Below are 12,992 nucleotides of genomic sequence, written 5' to 3' on the forward strand. Positions count from 1 at the left end.
TTATCCTCACTAGGGTCGCGGGTGTGCTGCAGCCAGCTGACTCTGGGCGAGAGGCGGGGTACACCCTGAACTGGTTGCCAGGCAATCGCAGGGCACATATAAATAAACAACCAGTCACACTCACATTCACACCTACGGGCAATTTAGAGTCTTTAATTAACCTACCATGCATGTTCTTGGTATGTGGGAGTACCTGGACAAAACCCATGCAGGCACGGAGAGAACATGCAAACTCCACACAGGTGAGGCCGGATTTGAACCTGGGTCCTCAGAACTGTGAGGCAGATGTGCTAACCGTGCTTCCACCGAGTTGGTTTATTGTTGTTGAAAATGTTTGTAGTTGTGTGCATTCACACTGTGTTCCACATTATTATGCATAGATGATTTAGTTAAATAAACATTGATTTTGTTTCTTGGAAAGTTTTTGCCCATGTTATTTCTCCTGTTTGATTCAATCATCAATATCAATCTCAGACAGAATCAGAATTGTATTGTCCCTCAGTGGGGAAATTTGCTGTGCAGTGTAGGGTTACAACAACAACAATCATGCCAACAGACATAAGCATTTTAATTGCAGGGGGATAAAAGAAAATTCAAATGTATACGTTTTGGCCCTCAGAAGCCTATAGCACCGTCCAGAGGGGTTCATTGTCTGAACCACGTACAGTGGGCACGGAAAGTATTCAGACCACCTTAAAATTTTCACTCATTGTTATATTGCAGCCAACCTGCAGGGCGCCGTTGGAAATTCAGCTACTTTGGGTCGAAGTCAAAGAAGAAGAAGAGGTGGGAAGCGGGTTCTTCGGCAGAAAGAGAAGAGGAAAGCACAGAGCCTAGAACTGAATGTGGGGACTTTAAATGTTGGGACTATGACAGGAAAATCTCGGGAGTTGGTTGAGATGATGATTAGGAGAAAGGTTGATATATTGTGTGTCCAGGAGACCAGGTGAAAAGGCAGTAAGGCTAGAAGTTTAGGGGCAGGGTTTAAATTATTTTAGCATGGTGTAGATGGGAAGAGAAATGGAGTCGGGGTTATTTTAAAAGAAGAGTTGGCTAATAATGTCTTGGAGGTGAAAAGAGTATCAGATTGAGTGATGAGGCTGAAACTTGAAATTGAGGGTGTTATGTGTAATGTGATTAGTGGCTATGCTCCACAGGTAGGATGTGACCAAGAGGTGAAAAAGAAATTTTGGAAGGAGCTAGACGAAGTAGTTCTGAGCATCCCAGACAGAGATAGAGTCGTAATTGGTGCAGATTGTAATGGACATGTTGGTGAAGGTAATAGGGGTGATGAAGAAGTGATGGGTAAGTACGACATCCAGGAAAGGAACTTGGAGGGACAGATGGTGGTAGACTTTGCAACAAGGATGCAAATGGCTGTAGTGAACACTTTTTTCCAGAAGAGGCACCAACATAGGGTGACCTACAAGAGCGGAGGTAGAAGCACGCAGGTGGATTACATCTTGTGCAGACGATATAATCTGAAGGAGGTTACCAACTGTAAGGTAGTGGTAGGGGAGAGTGTGGCTTGACAGCATAGGATGGTGGTGTGTAAGATGACTCTGGTGGTGGGGACGAAGATTAGGAAGACAAAGGCAGAGAAGAGAACCATGTGGTGGAAGCTGAGACAGGACAAGTGTTGTGCATCTTTTCGGTAAGAGGTGAGACAGGCTCTCGGTGGACGGCAGGAGCTCCCAGAAGACTGGACCACTGCAGCCAAGGTGATCAGAGAGGCAGGCAGGAGAGTACTTGGTGTATCTTCTGGCAGGAAAGGAGAGAAGGAGACTTGGTGGTGGAACCCCACAGTACACGAAATCATACAAGGAAAAAGGTTAGCTAAGAAGAAGTGGGACACTGAGAGGACCGAGGAGAGGCGAAAGGAATACATTGAGATGCGACACAGGGCAAAGGTAGAGGTGGCAAAGGCCAAACAAGAGGCATATGATGACATGTATGGCCGGTTGGACACTAAAGAAGGAGAAAATGATCTATACAGGCTGGCCAGACAGAGGGATAGAGATGGGAAGGATGTGCAGCAGGTTAGGGTGATTAAGGATAGAGATGGAAATATGTTGACTGGTGCCAGCAGTGTGCTTGCTACATGGAAAGAATACCTCGAGGAGTTGATGAATGAGGAAAATGAGAGAGAAGGGAGAGTAGAAGAGGCAAGTGTGGTGGACCAGGAAGTGGCAATGATTAGTAAGGGGGAAGTTAGAAAGGCATTAAAGAGGATGAAAAATGGAAAGGCAGTTGGTCCTGATGACATTCCTGTGGAAGTATGGAAGCATCGAGGAGAGGTGGCTGTGGAGTTTTTGACCAGCTTGTTCAATACAATTTTAGTCCGTGAGAAGATGCCTGAGGAATGGAGTGTACTGGTGACCATTTTTAAGAACAAAGGTGATGTGCAGAGCCGTGGGAACTATAGAGGAATAATCTTGATGAGCCACACAATGAAGTCATGGGAAAGATAAGTGGAGGCTAGACTCAGGACACAAGTGAGTATTTGCGAGCAACAGTATGGTTTCATGCCTAGAAAGAGTACCACAGATGCATTATTTGCCTTGAGGATGTTGATGGAAAAGTACAGAGAAGGTCAGAAGGAGCTACATTGTGTCTTTGTAGAGCTAGAGAAAGCCTATGACAGAGTACCCAGAGAGGAACTGTGGTACTGCATGCGGAAGTCTGGAGTGGCAGAGAAGTATGTTAGAATAATACAGGACATGTACGAGGGCAGCAGAACAGTGGTGAGGTGTGCTGTAGGTGTGACAGACGAATTTAAGGTGGAGGTGGGACTGCATCAGGGATCAGCCCTGAGCCCCTTCCTTTTTGCAGTGGTGATGGATAGGCTGACAGATGAGGTTAGACTGGAATCCCCGTGGACCATGATGTTTGCAGATGACATTGTGATCTGCAGTGAAAGCAGGGAGCAGCTGGAGGAACAGTTAGAAAGATGGAGGCATGCACTGGAAAGAAGAGGAATGAAGATTAGCCGAAGTAAGACAGAATATATGTGCATGAATGAGAGGGGTGGTGGGGGAAGAGTGAGGGTACAGGGAGAAGAGATAGCAAGGGTGGAGGACTTTAAATACTTGGGGTCAACCGTCCAGAGCAATGGTGAGTGTGGTCAGGAAGTGAATAAACGGGTCCAAGCAGGTTGGAACGGGTGGAGGAAGGTGTCAGGTGTGTTATGTGACAGAAGAGTCTCTGCTAGGATGAAGGGCAAAGTTTATAAAACAGTGGTGAGGCCAGCCATGATGTACGGATTAGAGACAGTGGCACTGAAGAGACAACAGAAAGCAGAGTTGGAGGTGGCGGAAATGAAGATGTTGAGGTTCGCTCTCGGAGTGACCAGGTTGGATAAAATTAGAAATGAGCTCATCAGAGGGACAGCCAATGTTCGATGTTTTGGAGACAATGTTAGAGAGAGCAGACTTTGATGGTTTGGACACGTCCAGAGGAGAAATAGTGAGTATATTGTTAGAAGGATTATGAAGATGGCGCTGCCAGACAAGAGAGCTAGAGGAAGACCAAAGAGAAGGTTGATGGATGTCGTGAGGGAAGACATGATGGCAGTTGGTGTTCGAGAGGAGGATGCAGGAGATAGGCTTACATGGAAAAGGATGACGCGCTGTGGCGACCCCAAACGGGACAAGCCGAAAGGAAAAGAAGATTGTACTACATTGCGATGTCGGTTTGAATTCGGTTAATCGTCCAGCCCTATGACAAACACAAGACCTTTCAAGAAAACCATCCTACTATTAAATAATTTGTGCAACACTTTATCGACAGGTTCGTGTGTGAACATATAATTGCATTGGCAAGGACCCTGCAAAGGCTTACGGTCATCCATAAAGCTTTATTTGGTTTTGATAAAAGGCGTATCAAGTTAGGCTAATGCACCGTGTTAAGAGAGTAGCTGTAAAAATAGCCAACTAATAAGCAGCAAGCAGGTATTTGAAGCTCTTTCGTGCAAGTTTTGTGTGAATTCTTGGGGGGGTATGCGTGACTTTAGAGACGTATAGTTTTATGTAGATTAGGTACGCTGATGTCTCGTGTAAGTTTTTCTTTTGCGTAGAGGTGTGTACACTTGTTTTTGTTTTTTTTTACAATTTTATTATTTTTGTTTCGTGTGACTGTAAGGTTGTTATAAGTTTTGAGGCCCATTTTTATAGATACATAAGCTACGCTGATGTCTCGATGTGTAATTCTTTTTTTTTTTTCCAGTTATGAGCAACGAGGAAAACCCACCACCATACCCTTATCTCAACCCTACTCCAATTGCTAATTCTTGGATCCTCAAATGAGATACAGGCAGAAACTATCAGTGGACAAGTTCAATGGATGAGAGAGTTGTTAAGGTGATACATCAAAGAGGGACTCCAATGTGAACATATAATTGCATTGGCAATTATTTTTTGTCCAAAATAGCATTTAAAAAATATTTATGTAATTACAGAAATAAAATAGATTTTGTTAGTTCCTTACAACCTTGTTTTGTTGTACATACTGTGCATAGTAAATTGGAACACAAAATTTCAAGTCATTTAGCAAAAAAAAAAAACAGAGAGAGAGAGAGAGAGAGAGAGAGAGAGAGAGAGAGAGAGAGAGAATGGGACATACATATTTCCAGGTCACAGATATACAATATGACGAGATCCAACCATAAGACTTGCCTCCTGTGCCTACGTGGCGACCATGTTGAATGTGGCACATTTCCAAACTATGCATTTGACATGGCGACCATGGTGATGATGATTCTATTTATTGTCTATTGTGCATAGAACACTCCGCACAAAGCGAGAGAGCGGCATGGCGCGTTTTTAACTGAGGAATACGAAACAGGTCTCTGTCTGGAACACGGTATTTTTGGTACAGTAACTGTTTTTTTGAGTTGAGCTGTTTGTCGATGGCCACGGATTTGGAACTAGGAAGCACACTAATTACTCGCAGCTCATGAAAGCGTCCTTGATTCGCCTATGAAGACTACGTCAACAATGTCACCGTCAAGCACACCAGAATGGTAAGTTTGGATAAATGGGTTGGGGTTCGGGTTGTTAAACATTTTGTCAAGCATTTTCAATCTTTTTTATATATTTATTTATAATATCTTTGTACTGTTCTGGGTGTTTTAGGCCATGAAAAAAGTACAAAACAATAATTTTGTACTCCAAACTAATATGGGTGCAAATGGCCACACACACAAAAAAAAAATGCTTCAATGTAACTGGTCACTGCCATGATGGTGAGACTCACCTCGCCATGTAGCAGCTCTCGTCGGCGACCCTGCGGTTCAGCTGGGAGGGGCAAAAGAGAGAATAATGAGCATATTGTTGTACACTATTTGAGTCATGGAACAGTCCACCCGCCATGTGCCAGAATTATCATGGCAAGCCCATCTTTTCGTCATCCACCATGAATGAGGAAGGAAAACAAACAGAAAACTTTTTCCCACAATTCTTTTGCTAATAGCTGAGCCTTGGCAGACATCTGCACTCTTGTAGGTGACATTCTAGCTTTCCCGAAATGGGATGTAGTGCTGCCAGCGAATTGGTTTATTGTTGCCTAAAATGTTTTTGTTTGTGTGCATTCACACTGTGTTCCACATTATTATGCATAGATGGTTTAGTTAAATAAACATTTGATTTTGTTTCTTGGAAATTTTTTGCCCATGTTATTTCTCCTGTTTGATTCAATCATCAATATCAATCTCAGACAGAATCAGAGTAATTTGTATTGTCCCTCAGTGGGGAAATTTGCTGTGCAGTGTAGGGTGACAACAACAACAATCATGCCAACAGACATAAGCATTTTAATTGCAGGGGGATAAAAGAAAATTCAAATGTATACGTTTTGGCCCTCAGAAGCCTATAGCACCATCCAGAGGGGTTCATCGTCTGAACCACGTACAGTGTGCACGGAAAGTATTCAGACCACCTTAAATTTTTCACTCATTGTTATATTGTAGCAATTTGCTAAAATTAAGTTCATTTTTTTCCTCGTTAATGTACACACAGCACCCCATATTGACAGAAAAAAACATAATTGTTGAATTTTTTGCAGATTTATTAAAAAAGAAAAACTAAATAACACACAGCCTTAAGTATTCAGACCCTTTGTTCAGTATTTAGTAGAAGCACCCCTTTGAGCTAATGCAGTCATGAGTCTTTTTGGGAATGATGCAACAAGTTTTTCACACCTGGATTTGGGATCCTCTGTCATTCCTCCTTGCAGATCCTCTCCAGTTCTGTCAGGTTGGATGGTGAACGTTGGTGGACAGCCATTTTCAGGTCTCTTCAGAGATGCGCAATTGGGTTTAAGTCAGGGCTCTGGCTGGGCAAGAACAGTCACGGAGTTGTTCTGAAACCACGCCATTATTTTAGCTGTGCGCTTAGGGTCATTGTCTTGTTGGAAGGTGAACCTTCGGCCCAGTCTGAGGTCCTGAGCACTCTGGAGAAGGTTTTCGTCCAGGATATCCCTGTACTTGGTCACATTCATCTTTCCTTTGATTGCAACCGGTCGTCCTGTCCCTGCAGCTGAAAAACACCCCCACAGCATGATGCTGCCACCACCATGCTTCACTGTTGGGAATGTATTGGACAGGTGATGAGCAGTGCCTGGTTTTCTCCAGACATACCGCTTAGGATTAAGGCCAAAAAGTTCTATCTTGGTCTCATCAGACTAGAGAATCTTATTTCTCACCATCTTGAAGTCCTTCAGATGCAAGCTTTCATGTGTCTTGCACTGAAGAGAGGCTTCCGTCGGGCCACTCTGCCATAAAGCCCCGAGTTAAGTTAAACCAACATAATGCTTAATAATTTGGAACACAGTGTATTTGTCTAAAGGGTTTTATGGTTCTATGTGTTAAGGGCTACAAAGTGTAACAGAACAGGAACCAGAACCTCCGGTGACAGGATGCTGAAGAATAATCGCACATACACAACAAAGTCAGTTGCGTTTAGTTTGGATGTGTAGAGACTCGCCTCCCAGGCACAAACCACTATGACCGAAGCGCATCATCCCAGTTAAGTGCGTGTACATAACTGTTTAATTTTTATTAAAGGGCAGTTCATTTCTTTTTTTCTCGTTGTATACTATTTGAGTCATGAAACAGTCCACCCGCCATGTGCCAGAATCATCATGGCAAGCCCATCTTTTCGTCATCCACCATGAATGAGGAAAACAAACAGAAAACTTTTTCCCACAATTCTTTTGCTAATAGCTCAGCCTTGGCAGACATCTGCACTCTCGTAGGTGACATTCTAGCTTTCCCGAAATTGGATGTAGTAAATGATAAAATTCAAACTAATTTATTATTGGGGGGCCTCAAAATGCCCCCAAACAAACAAATCTTTGCAAGCGCATGTCCCCTGGTGTACAGGTGAAACCAGATTTTTACATACACTATACAAAAAGCTAAATGCCAGTGATGGGGATACTTGACTGGAGTTGCCAGTTTTATGACTTGTGATTTGCTTGCCAAATACTTGAAGACTTGACTTTAGATTTGGTCGCCAAGAGACTCGACTTGTCTTTGACTTGAACTACATGACTTGACAAGTCACCTTGTTTAGAGTTGGAAATCTGCATTTTAATTAAGACAGTTTGCCAGTAAGAAAGAAAAATTTGGGGGGGATCATTCGCAACAACCTGGCAACAGAATCTGCACTCTTATGCACTTTCCAGTGTGAAGTACCCACCTGCATGAAGAACAATGGAAAGAGCTCCAAAGATAATAAAAGTTGGATTAAATGATTATGATGTTGATGAAGTCTGCAAAATGAGGATGGCAACCTGCATGGTTTGCAACTTAAACCACAATAACAATGACGTTTAACTTTTTCCGTCACTACAAAACTCACAAAAGACAGGTAAGATAATTTGACAGTTTAGCGAGCTGGTCAAACATTTAAGTTTCATAGACTGGTTTGGGATGATTGAAAATAAAAATGTGATTGTGAACGGTTTAGTACAGCTAAGCAACGTAACTAGGGGTGGGGCGGTTTATTATAATTGTCTCAGCGTTTCGTGTCGGCACACTCTTTTTTTCTCTCTCATTTAATAATTAGGCGAAGCAGTGTGCACTCTAGACCAGAAAGAAGCGCCTAAAATAGATGACAGGCATGATGAAAGAGTTGGCGTCAGAAGATGCCAGGTGTGTTATAGGTCTGCTATAACGGGTCACTTTACATTTCGTTCACAGCGATAAAAAAAGTTGACAAAGGTGCGTTCCACCATCAGTCAGTACAGTACAAATTGTGAATAGTTACCTGGGAATATAATTTTCATACTACTGAATGTGTTTACTGAAGTGTCATCATTAAAATGTCATCTGTTGTGTCGGCTCTGTGATGAAGCTGTCTGCAATATGTATTTAAAATTGAGACCCAAAGTTCAATCTAATGACAAGAGTCAATTGTCCAGAGTCAGCCCTTCTAAATAAGAGTGTTTAATTCTGAACACAGCAACATCCCTAGTTATGACTGCGTGCACAGGTAAGCAACCACATTATCGTTGTTTATTTCTACTTCTCTCAAAAAGATTTCCATTTTTTTTTCAAATCAGTTGTACAGGTTATGTATCACAAAGGTGAAAAAAGTTCTAAAAATACATCAGAAAAACTGGCATTTTAACAGGGGTGTGTAGACATTTTATATCCACTGTAAATACTATACAGTGGTGTGCTAGTCTTGGCTTTTGTCTAATGCTGTTCGCTTAAAAACTGTATGCATTACAAGGCTGTCAATCAAAGTACACAGCATAGTTTGTTCAGAAAACAACAGGGTGAGTTAAATTGAGTTTGTAATACAACTAAAAAAATTCTGTGCAATAAATTCAATCAATCATAGTCTCGGTGTTAATTTAACTTTTAAGGTGTGACTACTTTGTGAAAAATTTTTTTTATTACCACTCCAATATACGTTGCGACTGGAGCAAGACTGTATAACTTGACTTTCGACTTGCTTAAACCAAGTAATAACTTAACTCGCTTGAAATTTAGTGGTGACTCGACTTGACTTGTTTGATATTTTTTCCCACAATGACTTGGGAGTTGGGACTTGGTTGAGACTTGAAGGTTATTACTTGAGCCTTGCTTGTGACTTGCACATACAGTATGTGATTTACCCCCACCTCTGCAAAATTCCAGAATAATGACAGAAGGTTTTAAGGCAATTTTTCACTACTTTCAGTCAGGAGTTTACATACAGTAAGATTACTCAGCCTTTAATCAATTTGGGAAAACTGAGATGATGATGTCATTTCTTTGGAAGCTTCTGAGCTTTATTGACAACATCTGAGTTAATTAGAGACACACCTATGGATGCATTTGAACTAGGTACACCTGAAACACACTGCTTCTTTGCCTAACATCGTGGGAAAGTCAAAAGAAATCAGCCAAGATATTAGGAGGAGAACTGTGGACTTGCACAAGTCTGGTTTATCCTTGGGTGCAATTTCCAGATGTATGAAGGTGCCGCGTGCATCTGTTCAAACAATTACCGGTATATCTATGTACAGTATAAACACCATTGGACCTTAATTATTGGAGACATGTCTTATGGTCTGACAACACTAAAATTTTAATATTTGTCCTTTATGAGCATCTTTATGTTTGGAAGTAAAGAAGAGGGAAGCTTGCAAGTCTGAGAACACCATCCCAACTTTGAAATACAAGGATGGAAGCATTATGTAATGGGGGTGTTTGTTGAAGGAGGGACTGGTGTACTTCACAAAATAGATGGCATCATGAGGGAAGAACACTGTGTGGAAATACTGAAACAACAGCTCAAAACATAAGCCAGGATGTTAAAGCTTGGGCGAAAATGGGTCTTCCAAATAGACAATGACCTGATGACAATGATACTGCCAAACTGGTTACCAATGGCTTAGGGAGAACAAAGTCAATGTTTTGGAGTGGCATCATCTGATCTCAAGCCTATTGAAAATTAATGGGGAAACCTGACAAGGCATGTGGGAGTGAGGTGGCCTGCAAACTTGGGTCAGTTATACCAGTTCTGTCAGGAGGAATGGGCCAAAATTCTTGCTAACTAGGACAGGACTAGGATATCCAAAACATTTAACAAAGGCAATGGTAGTAAATACTAATGAACTGTATGGTAACTGGACTTTGAAGAAAGTAAAAATAAAATCCTGCTCTCGTTATTCTGGTATGTAACAAACATAAATAATTTTGGTAATCCTAATTTACCTAAAACAGGAAAGGTTTGGTCTGATCTCATGTCATACCATGAGGAAAAAAACAGCATATGTGCCTTTTCATATGATAAAATGGTGAATGGCATGCACTTATATAGCGCTTTATCTACACCATCACAGTGCCCTAAGTGCTTCACAAAGCCTCACATTCACCTACATTCATACACCAATGGGCGACTGCTACTATGCAAGGCGCTGCCAGCCCCACTGGGAGCATATTAGACACTTCGACATGCTCACAGTCGGAGCCGGGATTCGAACCAGCGACCCCTTCGGTCACTGGACGATATATATATATATATCTTCAAGTGTATATATTTTAGGGGTCCACTGCACGACCCCCGTGTATCCAGTTTTTGTGACGTTTGGTGGTGTTCTGTGAGATTTCTTTCTCACATAAATGTGCGCCTTGGCTCAATAAACGTTGGGAAACACTGTCCGGGACAGAGAGGCGATGCTAAATTGCAAATTATTTTTGATTATTTTGAGGATTCGCCATGAGGAAGGGGTCACAAAACTGGGTCAAATAGAAGTAACTGTCAGAGGAGCCTTTTCTGGACACTGGACAAAACTAAGGTGTTTTTTTTAATCTATTTTATTTTTTTAATGAAATTGACACTTTTATACTAAGTCCATGTTAGAGAGTCAATGTATGGAAGTCAAATTAGCCGAAATGCGGGACCTTTAAATTTAAAGCGCATATATTATGGAAAACTGACTTGTTAATTGTTTGAACATCTCAAGACTTTTGCTCATGCATTACCATAAATGTGCGTCCATCGAGCAAGGCTCCGTATGTTCTACTATATAATATTTTGAGCATCTACCCTCATTTAAAAGTGAAAATCAGTGGTATGTTCGCAAGACTGAGCGCTGGCTGGCTGGCCGTTTCAAGCTCTCATCAGCGGCAGATAAAGCGTCTTGTGTGTTTGCAGCAAGGTCTAAATGGGAAGCAGATGGCAAGGCTCCCGTACCGCATGCAGGGGCCCTGGCAGGCGCTGGGTCCCATCATCTCAGCTCCAAAAAGCCTCTCTACTGGAATCGCTCTCACATGAGGGCGCATGAGCTCATTGCCTCATGCAAGGCCACACAGACAGTGAATGGCCTTCTGTGTTCCTTAACAGCCCCGCCCACTCTCACATTACCTCCATCTTTATTCATGCCATGACAACCACCCACAAATATGCCAGCATCTGATGTGATCCTGTCTATGGGCCTGATTAACTAAACGTTTGTGCTCAGGGTTGAATTGATCGTTGAATCGACGAGTCCACTTTACAACGCGCGTCGACATTTACAGCTCGTCAACAAATATACTCATAACGTTTTTTGGGTTTTTTTTACATCTCGTCTTCTAATCAGCCAATTTACAGAAGAATTTAGACTTGCCCGTCTGCTGCTGACGGCGGACTATAACGCTCTGGCGCAGCGAACTGTCCAGCAAACAAGGCAACACAGTCTTCATACGTCTGCACGGGTTTGAGAGTATGAAAATAAGATGGTGGCTGAGAATAGCGGTTCGGCTATTCCGATTGCTGCTGATCTTAAAATATTCAGACCAGCTGGACCAAGGGACTGGTGGCAAGGAAGGAGGGCAGCGGTATTATGTTCCAGCTTTGTTACCAAATTGTTCTGTCCATTAATGCGCACAAATAACTGTGTGATAAGAATCCAAACAGACAACACCATCGTTTTTTGGCTCTGTATCGTAACACTTATCACAGTACGGCATACAATACGGCTGTATTATGCTACAAACTGGAAATATTTTGTCCGCAAATAGCATATAATGCTACGGGCCACTGCAAGTTATGCTAGTCTAATCTTGAATAAAAATAAAAGCACAAGTGAAATACAGGAAAATACTTTTTTTTTTTAAGCCTGGCTCGGATGTCCGGTCTTACATGCTATTGAACGCAAGATGAGACCAACCGGCTCATTGAAGTGAAAACATGTGCAGGGCTCCCACTAACTACAACTCCGACATTCAGCCAATTTTTAATCCATCAATCCATTTTCTTCCGCTTAACCGGGGTCGATCCGCAGGGGCAGTAGCTTTAGTAGGGAAGCCCAGACTTCCCTCATTCCAGCCACTTGGCCCAGCTCTTCCGGTGGGATCCCAAAGCCAGCTGTGAGACACAGTCTCTCTAGCATGTCCTAGGTCGTCCCCACGGCTTCCTCCCAGTGGGACATGCCCAGAAAACCTCACCAAACAGGCGTCCAGGAGGCATCCTAACCAAATGGCCAAGACACCTCAACTGGCTTCGTTCGATGCTGAGGAACAGCGGCCTTAATCTGAGGACTCCAGAAAGGTTGGTTAATCTGAGCTGCTGTTTGGTGCATGGGCACAAACAATAGTCGTTCAACAACAATAGAAACTGTTTGCCCTGGGTGACGCTGCCAGGTGCATACAGCCTAAACTTGGCCCCTAGGATTCTTGGTACACACAAAACCCTCCAACACGATAAAATGACGGGTCAGGGATTTTTAATAATTTGTTTTTATTTGTTTCTATGCTGGGGTTATGTTAAGGGACTGTGCTGAAAAAATAAAGATGTCATTGATTAATCAACTTCGACTTTGAGCTACAAAAAATCTCATGTCGTTCAACCCCTAGTCTCTACTAGGGGTTGAACGACAAGATTTCCCTTCGTAGTGAGGATCCTCACCTGGATTCTCAGTGTTTTGTCATTTCTCTACACTATTAATCAATAGGTACTGTGTGCGTGTGAACATGCGGGTGTGTGTTCGTGTGGGTGTCTTTTGCATTTATATGT

At 42.4% G+C, this 12,992-nt stretch overlaps 1 protein-coding gene across 6 annotated transcripts in view; it reads right to left on the reverse strand.

Moving 5' to 3' along the window:
* The window catches only part of ulk3 (unc-51 like kinase 3), a 48,479-nt gene that overhangs the window by 15,150 nt on the left and 20,337 nt on the right, over positions 1-12,992 (reverse strand). For 4 of the 6 annotated variants that reach the window (XR_009787357.1, XR_009787360.1, XR_009787362.1 and 1 more), the window contains one exon: positions 5,254-5,294. Coding sequence is in view for 1 of the 6 variants with exons in the window: in XM_061765484.1 (XP_061621468.1) it covers positions 5,254-5,294 (41 nt within the window). In the remaining 5 variants the exon portion in view is untranslated. Of the gene's footprint in view, positions 1-5,253; positions 5,295-6,196; positions 6,331-12,992 lie in introns of all 6 variants that reach the window. The other 2 variants (XR_009787359.1, XR_009787358.1) reach the window with 2 other exon arrangements.

Source organism: Phyllopteryx taeniolatus, chromosome 2 (genome assembly GCF_024500385.1).
Source record: "Phyllopteryx taeniolatus isolate TA_2022b chromosome 2, UOR_Ptae_1.2, whole genome shotgun sequence".
Lineage (NCBI taxonomy): Eukaryota > Metazoa > Chordata > Actinopteri > Syngnathiformes > Syngnathidae > Phyllopteryx > Phyllopteryx taeniolatus.